Source organism: Cebidichthys violaceus, unplaced genomic scaffold, assembly GCF_023349555.1.
Source record: "Cebidichthys violaceus isolate CVI_PGR_0920_01 unplaced genomic scaffold, fCebVio1.0.p SCAF_112, whole genome shotgun sequence".
Taxonomy (NCBI): domain Eukaryota; kingdom Metazoa; phylum Chordata; class Actinopteri; order Perciformes; family Stichaeidae; genus Cebidichthys; species Cebidichthys violaceus.
In genome coordinates this window covers 78345-102454 of record NW_027176277.1, presented here as the reverse complement: position 1 = coordinate 102454, position 24110 = coordinate 78345, and the positions used below count along the sequence as shown (strand labels likewise).

General features: G+C 44.8%; 1 protein-coding gene across 1 annotated transcript; it reads right to left on the bottom strand.

Moving 5' to 3' along the window:
• Positions 1–820: 820 nt before the first annotated feature.
• On the bottom strand, positions 821–24055 carry dnah12 (dynein, axonemal, heavy chain 12). Its single transcript, XM_068705268.1, has 73 exons — positions 23874–24055; positions 23645–23732; positions 23523–23549; positions 23191–23380; positions 23031–23094; positions 22781–22939; positions 22497–22692; positions 22203–22391; positions 21931–22084; positions 21746–21837; positions 21463–21641; positions 20939–21074; positions 20723–20848; positions 20500–20634; positions 20088–20281; positions 19762–20005; positions 19467–19652; positions 19177–19377; positions 18888–19082; positions 18689–18810; positions 18466–18601; positions 18233–18379; positions 17978–18097; positions 17626–17782; positions 17349–17521; positions 17086–17238; positions 16762–17001; positions 16277–16522; positions 15608–15727; positions 15387–15496; positions 15078–15261; positions 14799–14939; positions 14637–14720; positions 14316–14504; positions 14060–14179; positions 13700–13888; positions 13471–13622; positions 13201–13339; positions 12910–13076; positions 12581–12836; positions 12169–12465; positions 11337–11515; positions 10943–11135; positions 10633–10794; positions 10348–10542; positions 9671–9804; positions 9417–9579; positions 9250–9330; positions 8528–8704; positions 8318–8449; positions 8131–8220; positions 7888–8028; positions 7543–7784; positions 7303–7450; positions 7051–7196; positions 6733–6947; positions 6449–6641; positions 6164–6356; positions 5894–6066; positions 5160–5300; positions 4873–5031; positions 4456–4751; positions 3807–4060; positions 3582–3722; positions 3365–3502; positions 3056–3289; positions 2756–2944; positions 2548–2651; positions 2217–2421; positions 1988–2125; positions 1788–1879; positions 1615–1682; positions 821–1111 (listed from the first exon to the last, which is right to left on the bottom strand). Exons 1-73 carry the CDS (start codon positions 24053–24055, stop codon positions 918–920), a joined length of 11889 nt encoding a protein of 3962 aa, XP_068561369.1. The 3' UTR covers positions 821–917.
• Between the last annotated feature and the right edge of the window lie 55 nt (positions 24056–24110).

Genomic DNA, 24110 nt, shown 5'->3' with positions numbered 1-24110 from the left:
CTACATGTGGCTTTGACCCACTGAGCCACCATTCAGCTCATATTCCCATTCACTCCTAACACAGAGGCCCTTATTTACATATGCATGAGTTTAAGCGTACATTTCCATTTGCTGTGCATAAAGCTTTTTTTTCTCCACTTCTTTATTTAGTGATCATTCATGAGAAATGGTTGGCCGGCACTGAGAAAAGGGACCACGGCCTCCGAATGTTTTTATTGAAAAGTAGCAGCCGACAAGCCAGATCATCAAGTTTTTATAGCAGCACTCGTTTAACATCTTTTTCCCCCCTGGTTTTCATTACAAAACATCTGTTTTTAATTTTAGAAAGCTACATTTGGCTTGTGGCCACGTCACTACACAGTAGAACTACTGCAAATGTTTTCCAGCAGTAATGTTTTACACCCTCACCCGGCTCGATGCCAGAAAATGATTCTTGTTGACTGGAGTAAAAACTCCAAAGGCATAAGTGGAGCGTTGATGTTTATGTACGTCTAGAGCCGACAGAACAAAGTACAGAAAACATGTGCGTTGTGTGCGGGGAAGAAATGAAAGGCTGCTTATTTCTAAGGTTTGTTAAATGTGATAAAAAACAATGCATTGCACTCTTGTTAGCTTGTTTCGGAATCACCTCAGAAGCTGCTTTGTTCTTATAGTTTTCTATTGAAATGTCACAGTGCGTCTGAGGCACATTTTCTTACCTCCATGTGAATTTAAAGTGTCTTTAAGTTTGTTTGTTTTTGTGAAAATTACGTCAGAAAACCGTCTAGTTTTGTTTTTTGTTGTCATTTGAACTGAAAAGCTTTGAAACACAAACTCTAGGTGGTCACACACAGTTGTCATGTTTAATTTTTTGGACAGAGAATATAAAAAAAAGGCATCACAGTGCTTAAATTATCTCGGTAAAGTGCTTCAGTCTTTCAGTCGTCCAGCTGGCAGAGCATGGCCACACCGCGCTTTATCCAGTGTTGAGGGCGCCGGCTAGTGGGCAACACCATGAAAATGACAAAGTTAGTGGAGTGGCCTGTGGTGGAGAGGGTGCCCTTCCTCTCGCTGGTCTTGTAGAGAGGGCAGACGTACAGCTTCTGAGCCTCATCCATGCTCTTCTTTTCAGCTGCACGGGAGAGAAGGAAGCAAAGAGACGAAGCGGAGAGTCAGGAAAATCAAGAGGAAACTAAAATTTTCACCCCGTGTTGGGGTGTCGTCACTTCATAATATTGTCCTATTTAGACGTTTGTGTGAGATTGTCATAATTAGCGTATGAATTCTTGAGTTTTGATCAAAAACGTGTTTTGTCACAGTGACCTTTGCGGAAGTGTCTTAAAACTTGCATTCTCTCTAATGTCCATCAGGGGGCGACTCCTCTGGTTGTATAAAAGTCTATGAGAAAATGACTCTACTTCTCTCTTGATTTATTACCTCAGTAAACATTGTAAACATGAGTTTATGGTCTTAATCTCTAGTTTTAAAATGCAAAAAAAGCCAAGATGGCGACAGTCGTATTCCAAGATGGCAACGGTGAAATCGTCGAACTTCGAGGCTTCAGAATGGCAGTCCACAAACCAATGGGTCAAAACATGAATGGCGTGCATTTCATCTGTATGGTAATTTACTTACTGGGTTTTATCCAGATGATTGGCATCACGTCAAACAGGACTTTGGGGTGCTGCTCAGCCAGAACTCCACTGATAGGGAGACAGACAATAGTTAAGGTTTATCAAGTCTTCTTGCACTTCACTATCACAATATATAATTCATTTATGAGAAATAACCCCAGTATGAACATCTACCTTCCTTTGTCCCATCGAGCTCCATCCAGAAACAGTCCGTTAACGTAAACACCGTCCTCAGGCGGTGTGTCCGACTCATCAATAGGAAGAACCTGCAAGACAAAATCATGACAACAAAACCACAGATCGGTTTACTTTTACGGACAGGAGAATATTTTTCAGGTGGAGACAGAGGGATTACAAAGTGTGCATCTTCTGACCTGGAAATCAAAGCCTAGCAGGTCAATGGGGATGTGGTACTTCCTGGCGTAGTTCTGCATAGCTCCAGTCAGGAAGGCCTGGGTGAAGAAGAAGCCAGACAGCCAGAACACGTTGGGTTTACTGGTGTCGCACCAGTCCTACGGAGCACGCAAACAAAAAGTGAAGTCAACAAAGCTCCCATGTGATCCTGTTCATCTAAATTATCTTAGATGTTTTGAGCACTCTCACCTGCAAAAACTTGAGCCTTGAGAGAAAGTCAGTGATGTAGCTGCCCAGAGGCTTGAGGCTGGGGTAAGAGCACTTGGCCCATTTCTCTGGGACCTTTCCCACAATCAAACCACCCGCGACGGCCTCCAGCTCAGCATCCATCACCACCAAACCCTTGATGGCCTTCAACAGATTCTGCAGGCTCACACGGATCGTACTGCACAACCTGAGAGAGAGAGAGAGAGAGAGAGAGAGAGAGAGAGAGAGAGAGAGCAAGAAAACAGCACTTAAGTCATACAGGTGATGATGCGCTGTGTGTCTTAAATGTCCGCACGGAGCCGCTAGTCCATACGTGTTGTAGCGCTCCATCTCTTGGACGAGCACAGTGTTCATGCTCTCCTCGTAGAGCACTGGGAACTTCAAGAGGGCTGCTTCTGTGTCGAAATGAGCTGGAAGCTGGTGGGGGGAAGTAAGGAAGTTTGTAAGTTCAGAACATACAACTGAGAAGACCAACAGAAATTGGCACTTTATTGGAAAGCCACAACCGAATTAGTTTGTACCTCATTAAGGATGTCATTCGCGATGTCGAACAGCGTGTTGTCACTCCCAGAGCTGGCCCCTCCTTTAGCCCCTCCTCCCTGGGTGAGCAGCAGCGAATCAAACAGCAGCTTTGTCTGCTGGAGATCTTTAGAAATGTCTACATTTTCATGCATCCCAAAAACCTCTGGATGCTGGCTGAACGGAAGCTCCTGGAACACAACAAAGATAGCGCCAATCAGTTGGAAGTCATAACGGAGGAGTAAGAAGACAAGCAAACACATATTTATCCTATACACGTTTGTTATCTCAGTTGGCTTTACCTTAATGAATACAACGTAGTCGTCGTAGATAGATTTTGGTGGGGCGAAGTATTCGCCGCTAGGTGAGAAAGGGTAGCGACGTTTCTCGATGATGTCCTGGTTGTAGAAGTCGGCCAAGATGGTCATCAGGAGCCGCCTATCCCAGTCGTCTGTCACGCGGCCGCCATAGTTACACTCACCTGTCAGGTAAGTTATGGCCTCGAAGGGCACCTCATCATATTCATTCACAAACAGCTAAAGAAGAAAACAAATTACAGTTTTAGATTGTTGTCATGTAGAAACGTGGCCACTGAAACTGTGAATGAATACCTGCAGCTGTCTGATGCTTATACGCAGGTCAGACTCATTGAAGCCGTAGGGAATATTCCAGCCCAGTGGACCAAACTTCTTCCTCTCCTGAACAAGAGCATGGAAGAAACACAGTCCATACAGGAGCTTCTCCCAAATCTAGTGGAGAAATCCAACGGTCAGAGGATGTCCTTCGTATAGACCAATCAAATAAATAAAAGACAATTCCTCTTCTCACCAGCTCCTTATCGGGGCAGCTAGTGAAGAAGTTTGAGTCCGAAACAGGATCTGTCAGGTAAGACTGTAGCAGGTTGAGTCGTAGTCCTGTTGGAGGCTCGTTTGTCATCTTCACCCCGTTCTGCAGGATGGTCACTGGAAACTGATATCAGAAAGGGTTTTTCTTCAGAACTATAACCAGAATAAATCTCTGTCTAATGAGTCATTTATATGCATTGAGCTTTACCTTGGGTGAAGGGTAGCTTGTGAGCCAAAGGCGAAAATCCGGGTGGCATGTCGCTGGACTGAAGTCCTCACAGATTTTCTCCAAGTTGGACATCCAGGAAACGGCCAGGTGACAATTCTGCAAACACACCCACGTCCCCTCCTGCATGGCTGTGGATATCATTTTGGCAGCGATGGGCCCCTGGCCCTGCCCCAGAGAGATGGACTGGAACTTGGCACCGTCCATGTTCTTGTCACTGGCGAACTTCAGTAAGCCTGTGGAGGGATGCTGTTATTATCTCCGTCAGGAGGATCATGCGCGTGCATGCGTCCGTGAGTGAGTGTGCACCTTTCTGTATGTCCACGACTAATTTCACATTATGCTGCAGCAAACTGTATCATATTTTGGGTGGCCAGTTTTGGCTGCGTGCTCAGGAACTCTTGTGGTTTCGGTGACTTTTATTGCCTGTTTTATACCGCCATTGACAGCCCATTTCTGTCTAGGTCCGGGGTTAGCCAGTTGTGGGTTGTATTCATTCAATCAGACAATACAGAAGTGGAAATTGCAGACACACCTGTCAGATATCTGCATCTTTCCAGTTCCTAATGCTTTTCAGAGGAAGCATTATATGGAAGTTTGACAGTTACTCATTGGAACTGTAGGTACTTACTAGCCATGGGATCAGCTCCCGGAGACAGCACAAACACGAGTGGGACGGTGGAGTTGGAGTCCAGGTAGCTCTTACTCAGGTCAAACGGAGGGGGCTGGACAAATTTCTTCCCCAGTTTGCCAGTCACGAATTTAGTCACAGCTGGAACGATCTTGTCAGGCCTGAGACAGCGAACAATGATCATCTTCTGCAGGTCATTGAGTTGTTCACACCATGGAGCGGGCAGAGGAGTGTTGCTTGGTTCTTTGCTGTCATAAATAGATTTAAAGTCTTCTGGGCTTTTGATGAAAGCCTCTCTGTGGAATGAATAATACATAGATTCACTCCATTAGTCAAAAGGAATTCATGACAACAGGATAGTGACTTTGCAGACATAAAGTCATAAAAAAAACATTATGTGAGTGATGCTTTTTTTACTTTATTCCTTGTAGGCCAGACAGTTCGCTGGCTCTGCAGGTCTCATCCCAGCTCTTGTCCTGAAGCCAGCTGGGGTCGGGGTTAGCAACGGTGTTCTGCAGTCCCACTCCTCCGGTCAGGAAGAACGTCAAGTCAGAGTATTCAATCTCCTCTTTAGCACTGAGTGGATAAAGACAAGGACAGCACACATTCACACATCTTCATCTGAGCGTGTGGTTAAAAGATGAAATCAAATTCTAATAATGCAATTCATTCGACCATCATCCCCCTCTAGCTTGAACCCTTACAGAAGTAGGTTGCAGCAGAGGACAAAGGAAAAGAGGAGTTTGTCCCTCTCAAACAGAGAGCGACAGACGTTACAGTACAGGTTGTAGGTGAAGTGATCGATCAGGTATCGGAGCCTCCTCTCCAGGATCTTCGACTTGTTACTGTAGAATAAAAGACAAAACACAGGGAGCTTCAGACCAACTCCTAAAAGTTAATTAAGCCTATGCTAAAGGTTCATGTCATATGTCAGTGTGGAGTTTGTCTGTAGGATCTTGCTGACTGAGTCTCTTGACACTATTTCTTCTCACTTTAGTCAAGTATGCTTAGAGTACAGTGACAAATATTCATTATGACCACAATTAATACTTGTGGTGTAACAGAAATGCAGATTTCACGTGTCTGCAGGGCACATCTGCAGCTTCACAAGTAAAGTAAAACAAAAAAGAAGAATATTTCTGGTTTCACTCTGACCATCATGAATAACGTGTCATGTCTTCTACCAAATATTAGGAATGAGTTGGAGAGAATGACACCAGTTCAGGCATGTGTACCATAAGCAATGACACAAATCTCTTCTCAATCTGACGGAAAAAACTGTTGCTGCATTAATCCCCCTCTGTGTTAAACGTGTGATTCCTGTGTGGTATCCAAGCTTGTGTTTATGTGCAACAGATGGAGATCATTTCTAAACAGTCATAAAGTCTTGAGTCTTTTTTGGGGACACTGCAGAATACACTTCATGTGCGTCACTCACCTGTCTTGTATGGAGTTAACGTAGAGGTTGACAAACCAGCTGAGAGAGTACTGGTACATGGGGTCTATGTTGGTCAGATCAGCAATGCTGAAGAACAGGATGGAGGAGTGCTTGGCAATGGCTCTGTAACCCTCTCTAGACTCTGCTATCTTGATCTCCGTCTTCTCCGCAATCTGGGAAATACGTAAAACAGCAGGACGTTAGAATACCACACATCGGACTCATCATATTCACAATTCGGGTCTCGAGTTATTTGTGCAATGTCCACACCTGCTGCTTCTTGCTAATCTCATTGGACATGATCTTCGCGGAGTCTAGAATCTGAATGGCGCTCTCGTCCTCCAGGATATTTCCCTCGGAGGACTGCAGTGTCTCCAGGATTTTGTCCTCGATTTCCTTCAGCTGCCTCTTATTGGCAGCTGACTGCAGGATGAGAGCGTTTCTCTCCTCTTCCAGTTCCGGCCTGTAGAGGAGACGAAGCAGAAACGATACTCTAAAGAAGTGATGGAAAGTATTGAAGTGGTATGCCGGCGTGAATGTTTTATGAGCGAATACCTCTCCTTGGCAACTACGATCCCCAGCAGCTGGTCCTCCAAGCCCTCTGGGGTGATCATGAAATTGAGCAGGGACACCTTGGTGGCCAGTTCTGGTAGGTAGTGAGGGTTCCTCAGCTTAGTGGTGATGTAGAAACGGAAATCGCACGAGTACTCGATCACACTCTCCCCAAGCCTGATGCAATCCACGCCGCCTGGGTGAAACAAATAGTTCCTTAAGTTCAAATTTTTCAGTTGTAGCTTCACATTTACATATCAATTGCTGTCATCTCACATTCACAGCACCTTGTTTGAAGGTTTGTTTGACCAGCAGTGGCTCTAGCGAGGGGTCCAGCTCCTCTCCTACGTTTTCCAGCAGCAGCGGTGATCCAAATTGAACACAGTTCTCCAGAGTTCTCATGTAGTCCCCGTCTGTTAGCTTGATTACACTCAGGTTGTTGTCTTTCTCTGAATTCTTCACCCACTTGTTGGCCTGACCCTGAGGGTCGATCATCAAGGGCCTACAACACCACAAGCATTTACTCAAGACATTTCTACGGCTGATATCTCCAAAATAACCTAGATTGATGTAGTGAATTAAACAATTCAGCAGTACAGACTCACCATCTACGTGAATTACTGACAATGACACCATTGTCGATGGAGAAAGAGTCACTAGGAAGGCCAGCGATGTTCCAAGCCCTGATCTTAATGGGATCTCCCAGAGTCTTACTGAGCGAGAAGTCGTCTGCTGATGGAATGTTCTTAGACTAGAGGTATCGAGGTCGGTGAAAAGAAAGATAATAAGCAATTAAATACTTCTCAAAGAAGGTGACTTGAAAGAAAAGTCTGAATAAAGAACCGGAGGACTTGTACTTGGCAGAGTTTGGTCCATGACTTGGTGCAGTCCTGTCTGAAGCCGGCAGTGAAGGCCCCCAAGTAGGCGATGACCCCAGCGGAGATGAGAACATCTCCAGTCAGGTTATCGTACGTGTTCTGCAGGTCATCGGCTGCCTTGGACCATCTAACAACAGAGATTCATTCAGTGAATGGCATATTGTAATTATATCATTTGTAGAAAATAATAACAGAACATTTGTGTGCTTCAATCCCGACCTGGTCTTCTCTCCGCCCAGACCACCAATGAGCTTCTCGGCCCTCTCCAACTTCCTGGCACACAAATCCACCTGGAACTCCAGCTGGGCCTTCTCCTCTGTCTTCTCCTCGAAGGTTTTCTGAAGGGCGGCCAAGCGGTCCTCGACCTCCTTTAGCTCAGCTCGCTTCTGGTCCAGCAGGACCATGGTGGCAGCCAGGGACTCCTGCGCCTCCGCGAGGTTGGCCTTCTTTGGAGCCACGACCTAAAGACCAAACAGAGATCACAGAATGAATTGAAGCACACGCGCATGTACATTCAGGACCAGTCAAGAGAAACGCGTCTACGCAGAGCCAGAAACACTGCACCTTTGCCACCCTGTCATACACCTCCATTGCTTTGATCCACTTGCACAGGCCCTCTGCTGCAGAGGAAGCTTTTGCCACAATGCTGGGGTCAAAGTCAGGATTCGTCATGTACTCACTACGGATTTTTTGCATCACGGAGGACTAAAAAAAAGGAAAAACAGAGGCGTTAGTCAGAGCAAAACACAAGTGGTATTTATTCCTTTTCAAATAATAAATTAGGAATATATCTGTCCTGACACTTACAGGAATATTGTCCTTGTCATATTCTTTAAGATCTCGTAAAAAGTTCATGTCACTCAGTAGCTTCTTGCTTGGACCCCAGTAGTCTAAAACCTAAACAAAAGAAAGACAACACGTTACTCATCGCGATATTACTACATATACTAAATGACATTAAAATCGTGATTTCTTTATATGATTTTCTTCTAACCCTTTTTCCAGTCCCAGCCGGGTCAGCTATCTTATCCGGCTTTATCTCCTTCATCACACACACGGCGGACATCACCAGCTTCACCCCCGAAGGAGGATTTTTCATCGACTTCACGATTGTGACGTCAGAGGGCTGAAATACAAACAGGCGGCTCAACTTAATCGGCCGTCTAAACTGCGGGTTTAACCGTCTAAACTGACCGCAGCTCACCTTCAACGTGTTCAAGGCCGAGAGAGCGGCCTCCAGGGCCGGGATGGCCTCGGCCAGGTCGCTCTCGCACTCGTTCTTCAGAGCCTGAGCCGCATCGGCTTTTACGGTTGCCGCCTCCTCATCAACGCGCACAACTTTACTTTTGGCTTCCACCTCTACGGACTCCACTTCAATCACCTGGAAGTCATCACATCAAACGATCACATTCAGTATATTCATATAAGCTGAGTAGGTCAGTCGTGCCCATTTATTTGTCACCAAATACATTTCTGCAGAATTTCTTCCATGGACTTTTATTTAACTGCAGTACACTTTAAGCCTGAATCTTCATATTGTTGTGATGATTGTTGCTGACTAATAACATTGAATCTAATATGAAAGGCTAACGTACATTCTGTTTGTTTTACTGATGAGAGGAAAGAAACAAGTCTGTTAAAATGCATTTATTTGGTCTCAGTTATAGTTATTTTTCAATAACAGCAAAGCTGTGGTTTATTAAACATATATCTCTTCTAAATATGTGGTTCAAGATGATATGAGGTGATGCGGAAATGGCAGTAAAAATAGTCAGGAACGTACAATTATGCACAAATTTGCTGTTATTACGATTCATAGATAAGGCCTGTTGTGAATTGGGAACATGATGGTTTATCATTTATAAAAAGTGGGTCCCCAGAAAAAAATGTTTGGGAAGCACTGCTCTAGGTCTGAAATGTATTCACCTTCATCATTTTGTGGTTGTCTATCTTTGCCTGCTCCAGTTTGGGCTGCAGGTCTACAAGTTCCTTCTTCATCTCACCGACCTGCAGGGAAACATTGTTTTAAATGACTTATAGCTATGCTAAAAAAAACAAAAAAACAATTCTGGTGGAGATAGTGCTGCATGTACCTGAGACTCAGCGAAGGCCAGTTTATCCAGACCGTTGGTATACCTCTGTTTGGCTTTCATGACGGTTTCTCTCTTCTGAGTGAGCAGCAGACGGAAGGCTGCAATCAGCTCCAGGTAGGATGTGGGCGTCACGTAGTTATGGCGACCTAGCTCAGAGAGGAACCTGTAATGGAAATCAACAGTTCTAATTAAGGACTCATAATTTACCTCTGAATATACAGGTTATAAATAAGCATGTCTTTTTTTTTTTTTACCTCTGTGAGAGCTGCTTGGCAGACGTGTGGAATGTTTTGCAGATGGGTATGACCTCCTGCCTCTCGTTCTCGCTCATCTCCAGGGAGCCCAGGAAGGAGTTGGCTACTCGCTCGAGAGCCTCCTCTGGCCACGGCTGCCAGGGCAGAGAGAAGAAAGCACAGTGAGGACAGGGACAAAGACAGACTGCCCACGCTGTTTAGTACAGCATCTATTTGCCAATCTAGAGCCCTACTCGCACAGTACCAGTATTACTGTATATGTGATCTTAATCCTGTGTGAATCTGCCATGTCTGCAATTTGTCAAGAAAGAGGTCATGTGATGATGTTAGTCACGTTCGAATCGGCATCTCTGTGATGTTTTTTTTTCTTTTTCAAGGTTTTTTTTGTTTTATCCGTTCCCTTTCTTTTTCTGGTAAAGGGTTATAGAGGCTGCGTTGTCAATTATTAATACAAGTTTTAAAAGCATTTTGGGTACAAATTCAGGAATCTTGCTACACGTCATAGAGACCCATGTGCACCAGAGCAAGAGGTATTTGTGAGTATCATTTAAACACAAATATGCCTATATGATATTAAAATATTGATGATATTAAATATAAATAATAGTTTCAATATCTAACCCAAATACTAAAGATGAAAGACACACTATAAGCGATCATATATTCCTGTACAGCACCTGGAACCAGTCAATGGTGCAGCAGTTGATTAGAGATGGAAATTGGCGCAGGCGATTTCGAAATGCATTCCCAATCGGACTGAAGGCCACGACGATGTGAAGGTTCTCTCTACAGCGTGCCACGAAGAAGGCGAACAGAGTCAAAGGACTCAACTCCAAATTCTTGTCGCCAGCCTGGGCAATGGGACGTACTGTCTGGAGAGGGAGAGAGATGAAGTACATCAAACACACATGAGTGTGGCCTTTAAACAAGGTAAAGATTGCTTACAGTTTGTGAAGACCTACCTCCATGATCTCTTGCTTCTCGTCTATGGCGAACAGGTTGGGCACCTCTCCTGTGTTCAGGACACTGTCCACGTCTTCCAGAAAAGCCTCGTCTTTGATCTGAGCGTCAGTTAGCAAGAACACCGTCTTCTGACCTTTCACCCCGGCATTTTTCAGCAGCATCTAAGAATATCATTTAAAGCACGGAGACAGGGGCATCGTTAAAGTCTTTCACGGCTGTTTTGAAAATGCGGAAGGAATCATAAGCCGAGATCAGAATGGCACGAGAAAAAAGAAGAAGTGATACATCAGAATAAACCTTAAGGCTGACCTTAAGGTCGTCTCTCCACTCAGTGATGCCATAGCTCTTAGAGATCTCCGGCTGGAACATGGTCATGTGGGCCATGGACGTGGCCAGGCGGGTGATGGACTGGCGTCCGCTGCCTCCCACTCCCACTAGCAGGGCATTGCCTCCTGGCTGCTTCAACACACGGCTGATACGGGACAGGTGCTCCAGGACATAGCTACATAGCGCAGATTAGATTCCATGCAAAGACAGAGTTATAAAAACAGAATTTTCATTAAGTTACTGCACAAAAAGTCAACTCATTTGATTGTAAGCTCATTCTAAAAGCCGAACCCTCCGTTTAATAAAGAATAGGCTAAGACTAATATTTTAACAGCGCATATATTTAGGTTGACTCTATAATGGCAAAGATGTTTACCGAAAGATGACGAGGTTCATGCGATTCTTGTGCATCTGGTTGTATTCATCGAGACACGACTGCACCACTTGAGAAAAGCTTTCCATTGAGGGCACCTCAGCGTACGAGCGCTCGTCATCCTCCAGGTCGGGGTTCATGTAGTCGCCAAACAGAAGATTCCGCATGTCTTCTTCAACCAGCTGAGAAAGGACGAAAATGTAATGGAACATATTAAAAAATATAGATTTTACTCATCGTTTCATTCTCACTAGTGACCATCAGGGGGCGACTCCTCTGGTTGTATAGAAGTCTAGTCTAAAATGACTCTACTTCTCTCTTGATTTATTCCCTCAGTAAACATTGTAAACATGAGTTTATGGTCTCAATCTCTAGTTTACAGTCTTCTTCAATACAGCATGATGTTCATTTAGTACATTATGGTCCATTTAGAGTCAAACAGACCATAAAGCAGGGGATGTGTTAGGGCAGGGCTACACAGTGATTGACAGGTGGCTACCATGGCGTTGTCCATGTTTTCGTCTTTCAACTTTAACCCTTGAATAGTGGCTTTTCAGTTAATGAACGTTAATTGTAACATTTAGGTTGCCTTCAAATTTCAGCTTTCTGTTACTTAGCTCCTCCCTCTTATGTCAGTTCTGGTTGCAAAAAACCAAGATGGCGACGGCCAAAAAGCTGAAGTTCGTAGTTCACAAACAAATGTGTGACGTCACGGCGACTACGTCCACTTCTACGGTAATAACAGGCCAGAGCAGATCCTCTTCTTTCCTGCATTTCCTGACATACTGTGAAAAATACTTGACACTACAGCAAATGTAACTGAATCTCAACTTACTCTGCTGCTTTGCTTCAGGTGATCAAACACCTGGTCAAAGGACTCTTTGAAGTGATCTTTGAGGATGCTGTTCATCAGCTTGTAGAGCCATGCCCGATCTTTGTCATCCACCAGGCGGTCATAGTAGACGCGGAATACCTCATGGACAAACAGGCGTATCATCGTGTGTTTGTTCGCCAGTGAAGCCTTCTTCAGCAGCAGGCAGCCTTGGATAACGCGGGAGAAGTCCCGCAGGTTGAAGGTGTAGTGGGACTTGGCTGGAGTTGGAAGCAGGTTCTCCACGGCTTTCTTATACACCTTTGGGAATCAAAACGCATACAAGTAAAGTATTAAAGCATTGTAAAACACAACATATGACTCACTAAAACTGACTATTTTAGTGATATCAGTGTGTGTTTTTGGGGCGACTCACTTCCATTGTAGCAGTCACTATTTGGTTGCCAACGGTGAAATATTCCGGCGGGAATTCACTGTTTTTGAGGTAGAAGGCCACCACGCTGGAGAAGATGCGAACCATGGTATCGTCACTGAAGGCGTTGATGCTAAAAATGTTGAAGTGCCGCAGGAAGCGTTGCGTCACGGCATTCCTCCCACCGCCGGGGGGGCCCATAGCTGAGATGAGCTGCAGGTCGACGAGCGAGATCCTGGAGGTATCCTTCAGGTCATACCTGCCAGAGAAAAACTGTTCTATTAGTTACTACTAACGCAGTAATTGGCATCTAATATTGGATGGGTTCATACCAGTTTCCATGGTCTATATACTGTCGAAGAAGCTCCACAGGAGGCTGTGCTCCGAACTGTTCCAGTGCAGGCATGTTCATGTCGTCTACAAAGATGACACACTTCTTTCCCATGGGCGGCCCGAACACGCCCTTCCTTCTCTTATCTAACCTGGACATGATGATACTCTGGAGGACGCAATACATACAGAATCAACACATTTATTGAAAATGAAACGTGTGTCCTGTCTTTCCTAGCAATCAAAAACTCTCTGTGCGGACATTCTTTCATCCCTGCTTCCTAAACGCTGACCTGAGTCTGGTTGGCGCTTGTGCGAGCTGAAAAATTGATGAAGAAGGGCAGATAGCGATCTTTGTCCAGATTGTTCATCAGCTTCTCCTTCACATACACTGACTTTCCGGTTCCAGTCGGACCAACAAACAGCAGAGGCCTAAGGAGAGAAAAAAATCTATTTTGTCAGATGAAATGTATACCAGGGTAAAATAAATCAGAAACACTCTGTAGAATATATGGCAAAGGATTTGTGTGTGTATCAGGGCCACTGTGACCTAGAATACTAACACTCCGTATCTGATGCAGAGGTCCATGACGTAGGTGTAGCGAACCGTGTCTATCGTGGGAACAATGATCTCCTGCACTTTGGTGTCTTTGTCCCCCAGGTTGACATTCTTGATGGCATCATTCCAGTGAACCCAGCTGCCTTTTCCTTTGAACTATTCAAGAGATTACGGTGTGATTTACTGATTTCAAACAGAAATAAAAGAATCCTCTGAGCGTCATTACACCACACCTCGTAGAAGTAGTCATACACCAGCCCTTTCTCATCCATTGGACACTCCCATTTCCCCACAGTGGCGGGGACAGGGTGTTTGTCCGTCTTTCCAGACAGGGTCAGCCTGCAGAACTCACTAAACTTCTCTCTGCTGTCTGCATCACAGCTGCCACCCGTAGACCACACCAGGGAGAAGGCAAAAGCCGCCTGCAGTCACAAAAGAATAAGAGGGGAGGTGCCATGCAAAAATATGACTTCGCTGAAATGGAAAGTGCAAATACAAACATGGAGCTTTGTAAACAGCAGTTCCAAAGCACGATTTTTGAATAAATAAGGTTCTAATAGAATGCCAAAATGACAAATGATTAGTCCTTTTACCATGATCCAGGTGCGAATATTTTTATCATCGGGACTGTTTTGTACAGGTTCAGTGAGCAGCATCTCAAACAGCCGACACAAGGAAACCACGGTGTTACTGTTGCTAGTGGAAACAACTTCCTGTGAACAAAACCATAATGCGGCATGACAACACGTCTGTACTTTATATATAAATAAAGGTGCACGTCTGGATGTTCCACAGATATATTTGTTGTTGATGTTAGGTTGTTCCCGGGACCCCCGGGGGTTCCCTTACTCTGCAGTGTTTACGCAGCACCCTGAGGGCAGGCGGCACGAGCCAGTGGAAGAGCTCCAGCAGCAGGGAGCGGTTGTCGGTGCTCTTCAGAGCATCGGGAAGATTGTTCATCCAGGAAACCACTAAGGGCTCCCAGCCCAACTGAGACGGCTCCATGTAGATCATACCACATCGGCTGACTGTGGCGGGCTGCAGAGGAAGAAAGCAACCGAACGAAACCAAAAGAAGAGCTTTTGATACAACATCCAATTACATCCTGTCCATCAGGCTAGACAGATTAACTAAATACATAGTTCATTAAACTCCAAACCTCCGACTCACCGAGGCCTGTGATAGATCCATTGCTTCAAAGATCAGACTCATCTGATTGGACATTTGGATGATCTCACCACTCATCAGGCACAACTGTGGAGAAAGAGAAAAACATAAAAAAAAGGTGTGTGAAAAACAAATGAATACAACTTATTTTAACTCATTATGTACCTTTTTGTTGTCATCCAGCACAGTGTTCATGCTCTCAATCCACAGCGTGTCTATGGGACCGTCAAACACCACCCATTTGCGGTCTGGCGTCTCGGCCGATGCGAACTCACGAAATGTGTTGGCCACAATCCCATCCGTCCACTAATAATGAGGAAAAGGAAGAAGCAAAAAGACCAAGATGAAGAGAGGGCCACCTGCTGTGTCCCAGATCTACACCGATACTGTGAATACACAGTATTTATCTGTGATGCAGAATGAACACAAGAGGCACAGGTTTACCTCATGGGAAACTAGGTCAAACTGTCCAAAGAGCTGTCCCATGGTGATGGACTTTGGGTTCAACGTCCTGAAGATGATCCTCTCCTCCTCACCGTACCCTCTCTCATTCATGAGAGTCAGTGTGTCAGCGAGAACGTGTAGCACTTTGGTCTTACCAGCAAAAGGCTCCCCCACCAGCATGAACCTGATACAAAAAAAACCCCTATATTTTCATACAATATCAGATATTCCTCTGAGCCGTATACTTCATAACTGTATGGCTGGAAACACACTAAACAGGGTAAACAGTGACATTGAAATACAACATACCCATGCCTGACTATCATCATCTCATATGTCTGGATCATCTTCTCTAAGAAGACCTGTGTTGGCTGTACATTGTGATTTCTACAGCACTCTTCAGCAGCCTCCAGAAACAGCTGCCAAGGATGTGAGACATTGATTACAATTTACATGACAATATTAATAAATGCTCAGGTAATTGTTAGACTTAGGACAAAAGAATAAGAAACGGATTCAATATATCTGACCTTATAGTCAGCCTCAGGAAGGGAGATGCCCGGGAACAAATCGCTGGTGATTCCATTGAACAGCGGAATATCATGGGAGAGAAACTTGGGCTCGTTGACATCTTTTATGGACCTCAGGAGCTGAACATTATAGCATGTGGAGAAAAGTGAGAGGGTCTAGACACCTAGAAAAGTTTATAATTAGGGCATACAGCGGAGACTATTTGTCATTGTTATTTCCGCCAGGAGGATAATGCAATTCTGTCACATGTGTGCCTGCGTGCGTCCGTGAGTGAGTGAGTGTGCACCTCTGTGTCTGTCCACAGCTAATCTCACATTCTGCTGCAGCAAACCACATTATTTTTTGAGAGGCCAGTTATGGCTGGATGATGAAAGACCTCTTGTGGTTGCGGTGACTCACACTTTCTATTTTTTTCTTCTTTTATTACCTGATTTATACTGCCATTGACTGCCTGTTATGAGGTGTCCCTCATAACTCTGAACCGGCCCCCAGCTGGTAGGTGCCACTAGTGATACCACAGCTGTGTCAATACAAGAGCTAATGGAACTACCAGTATGCTAAACACAATACAGAAGCGGTCGTTGCAGACACACCTGGCGGTTGTAAAAGTGCACTCTACTGAGTGCACTTTTCTAGTTTAGCAAATACATTCGTTTCAGCACAATTACCAGTATGTCCTCATTCTCATCAGGATACTTGAGCTTGAGGTTTCCTGCAGCCACAAGTACAGCTTTGACAGCCCTCATGCCATAATCATAATGGAACTGGGAGGAGAGCTGCTCGGAGCAGAGCCTGTAGGTCATCACAATCTTTACCGACAGTGGTTTGGCATTGAGGAAGCCATACGAATACAGAGAGATCTCTGCTATCAGTGCGTAGTTGGGGACCATCATGGCCACTGTTCGGAACAACACCTGCACCAGAGAAATGAAAGACAAATTGGGTAGCTGTAAATGTTGGACAGTCACTCACTTCTTTCTATTATGTTACACTAAAATGAAGGGTTGTAAAAGCACCATTGATTCAATACAGCGTATGATTTGATGATGAGCTGAGTAATGCAGTTATTGCAGAATAGAAGAATAGAATATTTTTGAAGCTGACATTTCCAACCTACAATGCCTGATAAATGATTTGTTCACTGATGACAGACCTTGAGGTTGTCTGGGAGTTCTGAGCGTCCTGCATAGCCCGGGTTCATTGTAATGGACACAAAGCAGTTGGGATTGAGTTTGAGCATGGTCCCTTCGAAGTCAAAGTACTCCAACTTCAGCTCGACGGCCCTCTGGATGCAGAGAACCTGCTGGGCCACTACAGACAGCACCTCCAGCTCAATGCGGTTGAACTCATCAAAGCATGCCCACGCACCCGATGAGGCCAGACCTTTAAAGAACTAGAGAGAAATTGCACCAAAAGATTGGTTAGAAAAGTCTGTTTTTGCATTACATAGAATTAAAAACATTCTTGCTGGTGTTACTTTGCCCATGGCGAGGTAATCCAGTCCGTCAGAGCAGTTGAAGACCACACACTGCACAGCTAGAGCTTTGGCTAGATCCTTGGTGGTTTCTGTCTTTCCTGTTCCAGCTGGACCCTCAGGAGCACCACCCAAATTCAGGTAGAAAGCCCCAATCTAAAACAGAGGGGAAGCTTACGAATTGAATGTTGAAATTCCCGATCACTCAGCATTATTCCAATAAAAGAGCGATCCTGTTTAAGAAGGCTATTTGTCAGATATTTTACCAGGGTTCTGTAGCATCTGTCAGTGAGTGGAGTGATGACGAGACGCGGTGAGTTCCCCAGATACTCGTAGGCGTACTTAACATCACAGTTGATGATGCGAACGCGAACATCGTCATTGCTCCAGTAGTAACGAAGCTGGGCCAGCCACTGGAAGTCTGTTTCATTTGATACACCTGTTAAAAAAACATTTGCGATTTAGATTTCTCAATTATGTGCTGTTTCTAAACCAACACAAAGCTCTGTTACAGTCGACCCTGCATTCGGTGCCATGAGGTACCTTTCTCGATAAGCTCCGAGACCACATCCCTGGCATGGACGTCGATGGTGACCAGCGCTCCCAGTGTGATGCGTGTTTGTTTAGGCAGTTTCCCTCTCACCAGCTCCACGATGTCATTCAGCTGATTCTTGAGTTGTTCATAGTAGTTCTTTAAACCCTACAGAGAACAAAAGCCCAATAAGTTTGTTTGTTTGGTTTTATTGTTAAATTATGTTTTTTAACTTCACAACTGAATTTCCTCATATTCAGAATAACACTAAACTTTGTTTACATTAATTATGCTATAATTAGTAGGATTTGAAAAGCCAACAAAACAAGTAACATCTTCAAAGAAAAAGGTGTAAATCCCTACATCAGCTCCTGCTCTGATGGCTTCATGAACCTCCAGGGTCCAGAAAATCTGGGAGGTGCAGAGCACCACCTGGCCAGGCCACTCCCTGACCCACTGGCTCCGTGCACTCTCAGCGTAGGCCTGTCGGCACAACCACACTCACTGACCCATTGATGTATGTTCACGCATCATATGATACACACACACAACATGATGGTATTAGAGTCAACAAATCATTACTGTGTATTATTTGAGGTATGGGAACAGTGATCTCACCACCCTGGACCGAGCTACTACATCTCGGACACTGCGAAGCATCACGTCCTCCACCTGCACCAGCCACTTCTCAACAGCTCCTTTGGCTTCAGACGTGGAGATGTCCCGGATGAGCTGAACACGCTCACCCTCGCTGCTGTACATGGCCTGGGTGGAGAACAGTATGCGATTCAATAAAGGTCCATCAACCACGGTGTTGTGTAACAATAACAAAAAATGTGTGACAGCCTTGCCTGGATATCCAGATTGGGGAGGAAGTCCAGTTTGGAAATACCCTCAAAGCACTTCTTCAGATGGGGTTGCACTCGCAGTGGGTCCTTGGTCTCAGACAGAATCTCCAGCATTTCATCGTTGGACAAGAAGAAGAACCTGGCGGCAGCATTGGTAGTCATTATCAAAATCTGGGATAATAACAATGAATTTGGACAAAAGAAACCGCAATATGATTTGGTCTACCGTGGAAAGAAGAGACGCTTCTTCTCCAAATAGGCATTCAGTCCTTTCATGATGCTGTCCAGGAGGTTGTTAGAATCTTGCAGTTTCTCTAGTAAACCACTCAGCGAGGTTGCTGGCAGAATCTACAGTTACAAATCATCAGTTACCACAAGCTTCTTTTAGAAGTGTCCACCATCAACTTTTTTTTTTCGACGACTACCTTAGGGTCCTTAATGCAGTGCGTCATGACCTCTTTCCAGTTTTTGTCAACAGTTCTGAAAAGTCGTCCCTCTTCTGGAATCTGCTGCATGATGTCCTGAGAGGAGAAGATGGGCTCCAGATAAAGCCACTGGGCCTGCACCTTCAGCCATTCGTCTATGGTTTCCTGGATACGAAGCAGACGCTCCTCCCATTGCTGAGATCACGGAAAACAAACAGATAAATCTCTGCAGGACTGGTAAAACTGCAACCTGAGAATTCAATCATTATCATTGGGTGGATCAACTCACTTTGATCTCCTTTTCAAAAGGTTTGATGAACGGTGAGCCCCTCATAGTCTGAGTCTTCACAATCTGGTCATCGAGCATTGTCTGAATCTCGTCCAAGGCGGTCAGGATGGACACTCCGGTCTCCCTGTAAGGTTGATGGTGGAAAGAAATGCCATCCCAGACATGCACCATGGTTTGCATGGCCTTCTCCAGGGAAAACTCCTACAGAGACACATAAGCGGGGTACACATGGATTTAGTATTAAGTTTGTATCAAACGCTGTAGAAGCAAACAAGTTTCAAAGGTCTTACTTTACTAGAAGCAGCGCTGATGGACTCAAACTCTTCCAGGAAAGGGGCCAGGTTTTGTTTGAGAACTTTGCGTAGCGTCGTACCAGAGTCAGGAGTGAGGTCGTAGCCCACTATCTCTGACATCTGATCCCAGTGGCGAGCTCTGATGCCTGGATTGCACAAGATGGACACTACAGGGATATGTTCCTGTTGGTGCAAACACGTTCAACATGCTGGTTTACCGTCAACAAGCAAGACTTCACTCACTGCAAGACCTTATCATGAGCCCCTTTGAGATGACAGCTACATGCGATACCTTGAACTCTTTGATCTGCTCCATTACAGTGGAGCACAAAAGTACTGTGGGGCTTTCCTGGTTCCTTGGATCATCCTCACAAGGTTGCTGACTAGCTTTCCCAGCAATCTTCTCCATCTCTTGCTCGGCCTTATTCTGCTTCTGTTGGAAAAACTTGAGCATCTTGAAGATCTCCCTAAAGAACTCGTCCACTTTTACTTCCATGCTCTCGCCATTCAGGTCCTGGAAGGAACCGTCCATCCATCTATTCACACAGAAGATGAATATGGTTATTAGAGGAAATGTTTTCAATTGAAACACAACAGAGCATCAAGCTGATATCAGACCTGTTTTGTGTGCGCTGCCAGTTCAGCACAAGTCCGAACAGCTTCTGATACAGTGAAATACTGTCTTTGATGACCTCAACTTCTGGGTAACATGTCTGGTCCCATTTGTAAAACAACTCTTCATTGTTAATGAAGACGATCTCCTCCTCAGCCTCCTGGAGAAGTTTCTGAACCGTTCTGACATCTGTTACATACTGAACCAAAAAGTGATGACAAGAGTATTATTTTCCATTGTACTGCTAGAAAACCACGTCGCTTTAGTACAATTCTGATCACTACTTACATTTTATTGACACTGACAAGTTTCAGGTTTGTTTAAAGGAATTGTGTGACATTTTATGAAAGGCAGAGAGTAAAAAGAGAAGATCTATACCACTGAGATCTGTCTGTTTAATATGAAGCTGGAGTGTACCTGCTGCATCATCTCCATCTCAGAGCAATGTGGGAACTCCTCGATCCTGCGTCCCAACTTCTCCAGCTGTACCATCAACCTTTCTCTTTGAGCGAGCAGCTCCTGCTCCCCTTTCTGCATGGCCTTCTGCATCACCTAGAAAATGACATCGCCGTCCAGAATCAGGGCATCCTTAAAAAAAACAGCCCTGATAAACTGTGGTCCGCAGACACAGGGGCATTACCTCATCACTGAGTTCAAAGACATCAAGGATTTTCTGCGGCCAGAGAAAGAGGGTCGTGTTAAGCTCCAGATCCTCTGGCTCGATGACGTGGACATCCAGGATGTAGATCAGTCGACAGAAGGCTTCCTGTCACAACGCAATGTGATAAAATGCTGTTAGAATTCATAAAAGATAACTGAAATCAAAATGCTTTAGTGTGAGATTCAAGTTATTCACCTTTATTTTTTCATTAAGTTCTGCGATACCCTTTGTCTTAGTGAAATGAATGCAATCAATGATCTGGGTCATGTCTTCTGTACTTTCTGGTGCTTTCAGAACGTTCTCGCTGATGGTTTCGAATTCAGAGCAGACCCTTCGAACAGACACAAGAAGAATTGTGAGAAGAAAACAGCATTTTAAACGCAGACAGTCGTGTTAAAGGTGCAGTGTGTAGGATTTGGCGACATCTAGCGGTGACGCTGCAGATTGCAACCAACTGAAACTTGTGCCAACTGTGTAGAAGAAGAGTGTTTGGTTTATCATATCTGTTCTACTGTAGAAGCTGTAGGAACATGGCGGCCGGCTCCGTGAAGAGGACCGGCTCCATGTGTAGAAATAAACGAAAACACAACGATTCATATTTCCAGGTGATCATGCACGAAAGAAAACAAACTTATTAGTATTACATTCCATTTCTGCCAATACATCTCCCAAAATGCTGCACACTGCTCCTTTAAAGAATGTCACAAGAAGTGACTCACTGTAGATTTAGCTCCCGGTGGCTGGCGATCACTTTCTTCAGAAGTATTTCAGCATAGTTTCTGGCTTTGTTGGCCAGCCCCTGTTTCAGCTCTTCACAGTCCAGATGGACCATCGAGAAGTGGGCTCTTGCTGGAAGGCTGGTAATCTCCTTCGACAGAACACGAAACTCCTCCACTTGCTGTAAAAAGCAGTGAGATTACACACTGACAGTCACCCGATGGAGTCATAACAAGGCAAGAATAGATCCATAATGTATGTACTTAAAACTTCATGATGTGTTACCTTAGTGTACTCGTCAAAAGAGTGCTCCTCTTCCATGAACTTCTCCACTCTGGCCTGTGCCGTTCCATCGACTAGCCAGTCATAGTTTTCAACTGCAAAATAAAGCAATAAAAAAAAGTCAGGAATAAATGGAAATAGAATCAACGTGGGTGATGAGAGGGAATTATTGGATCATTAAACATCACCATAGCTCTGGAAGTGTTTGTCAGGCTCCTCTAGATTCTTGCACACAGCGGTCTTCACGGTGACCCGAGCCCAAGCGAGGACGTGATCAGCCATCTTGGCACCCACGAACGAAGGCACATCTTGTGCCAGCCATGACTGGATCGTCTGCACCTTCTGTGGGGGCGATGTCATCGATATCAATACCAGCTCAAAATACATATTTCTTCACATGAAAAAAAGTGTGTCGTGAAGTGGTAATTTTCCTTTAAACGACTGTCACGCACAACCTCACCTGCAGTGTGTTTGTGATGGCATTAAGAATCTCAAAGACAGCAGCTTCCAGATCTTGCAAGGTGGGATAAATTTCCATCTTTTCATCGTCGAATGTCAAGGCCAGACGAAAGAGGGGCAAACGGTGGCGATTGCTCGGATCGAACAGATTGACGAACTCCTCGACACTCGTCTGAAGCAAGGATTTCAACTGGCAATTGAAAGAAGAAAAATTGTTGACGCGTCTCTTAGTGAAACAACGTTAATTTAAATTCCTTTAAATGGTTCATTATGACTCAAGCCAGCGTCCTCTCACCTGAATGGAGATGAGGGTGGACGCACAGTCAAAGAAGGACTCCAGCTTCTCCTCTTTAACTCCCTTCAGTGTTTCTTTGCTCGTTAATAAGTGGACGACTTTGGGAAACCAGGTGTTCATGACACGATCTTCTGTCCTCTTACACTCCACGGCCATTTTGTTCCGCAGGCTCTTGCAGTCCACGGGTCCTGAAGCACTGGAGACAAAATTAAACCAAAAAAAAATCTTGTAGTCGTGCGGTAATTTCAGCAGCGCCATGATGCATTCCTGTTGTCTTTCCTTACCTGAATCCTGAAAGATCAACCAGGACCAGCGGAGAAAACGTCATGTAGCCAATATCCAAGACGGTTTGCATGACCGGATGAAGAATGTGCAAATTGGTCTTCATCATCTTGCGGCTTCTGATAAAGCTCTCATGCGATGATTGGTTGAAATCAAGAATTCTGGGAAAGATTGGAAATGTGACATACAAAAGGGCATTAAAACAAAAAAAAAAAGACCAACTATTTTGGTTATTGTGGAGAAATCCCTCACTTTGGTTGGGCATCTGTCTGTTTGTCTGAGACAGGACCTTCTGGATCCTTCAGTGTTCTCTCCACTGAAGGAAGTAAATATGGCACAATGAGACACGGTTCACCTGCAGTCTGCATGCACTCAGAGAGCGTGGACATACACACGCATGACTGCCAGTTACCCGTGTGCTTGACGATCACATCGTGGAAGTTGTCGCTGACTTCCTTGCGGAGCTCCTGCAGCAGCGTGTTTGTGTCAGGGCCCTCTTTAAGCTTGGGCGAAACTCGGGCGACGATGGAGTCCAACCACTGAGGCTGGATTGGAGCGAATGGGCGGCTCTCCACACACCGCTTCAGGAACATGTAGTTCATCTGAAAATGGGACCAAAATGTTTTTATTTATATATATATATATATATATATATATATATATATATATATATATATATATATATATAGGAAAGGCCTGACAAATTGTCTCAAATTGAAGACAAAAATTAAAAACACATCTTACCCTACGCTTCCGCTCCTCGCTGAGCATCTGTAAAGGAAGTATTGAAATTGTATTGTGCAATATTTGTACATACATTTATATTTAAATATTGTGTGCACAGGTAGAAAAGTTGTCATGCATACAGAAGGTGGGAACTCTGGTTCTGGTGACTGGCTGCGCTCTGCTCCCCTCTCTTTGCTCTGTCTGTACGCCTCCACGGCTCGAGACACCCTGTAATAATTCAGTCAACAAACATTGCAGGGAAACTCAACGGCCTATACTTAATTGTTAACTGCCTAAATGACATCCTGGGATTATTATATTATATGCATGGCTATTATTAAAGTACTGACAAAAAAAAACAAACCATACAATATCATATGGAGCTGCTTCTGCTGCACTCTGCTCCTCCTTCGGTGCCTCAGCAGTTTCTTTTGAACCGCTATCTTCTCCTCTATCTCCTCCATCGTCTGCTCCATCGCTGCGGCGGTCTGTCCCACCTCACCCCGGTCCTGCGTGCCTGCAATCGGGGGCAGGACTGGAAACTTCGACATGCTGCCCATCTCTGCTGCGGGTTGCTCTGAGGTGGCCATCTCTGGCAACGCGCCA

Excerpts from the sequence above, each read along its gene's own strand:
- dnah12 (XM_068705268.1), bottom strand. The coding sequence starts at position 24,055 with ATGTCGAAGTTTCCAGTCCTGCCCCCGATTGCAGGCACGCAGGACCGG. Across the intron at positions 22,693-22,780 it reads GTTGATCTTTCAGGATTCAG|TGCTTCAGGACCCGTGGACT; the intron begins GTAAGGAAAGAC and ends TTTTGTCTCCAG. Across the intron at positions 18,380-18,465 it reads TCCCCAATCTGGATATCCAG|GCCATGTACAGCAGCGAGGG; the intron begins GCAAGGCTGTCA and ends TTCTCCACCCAG.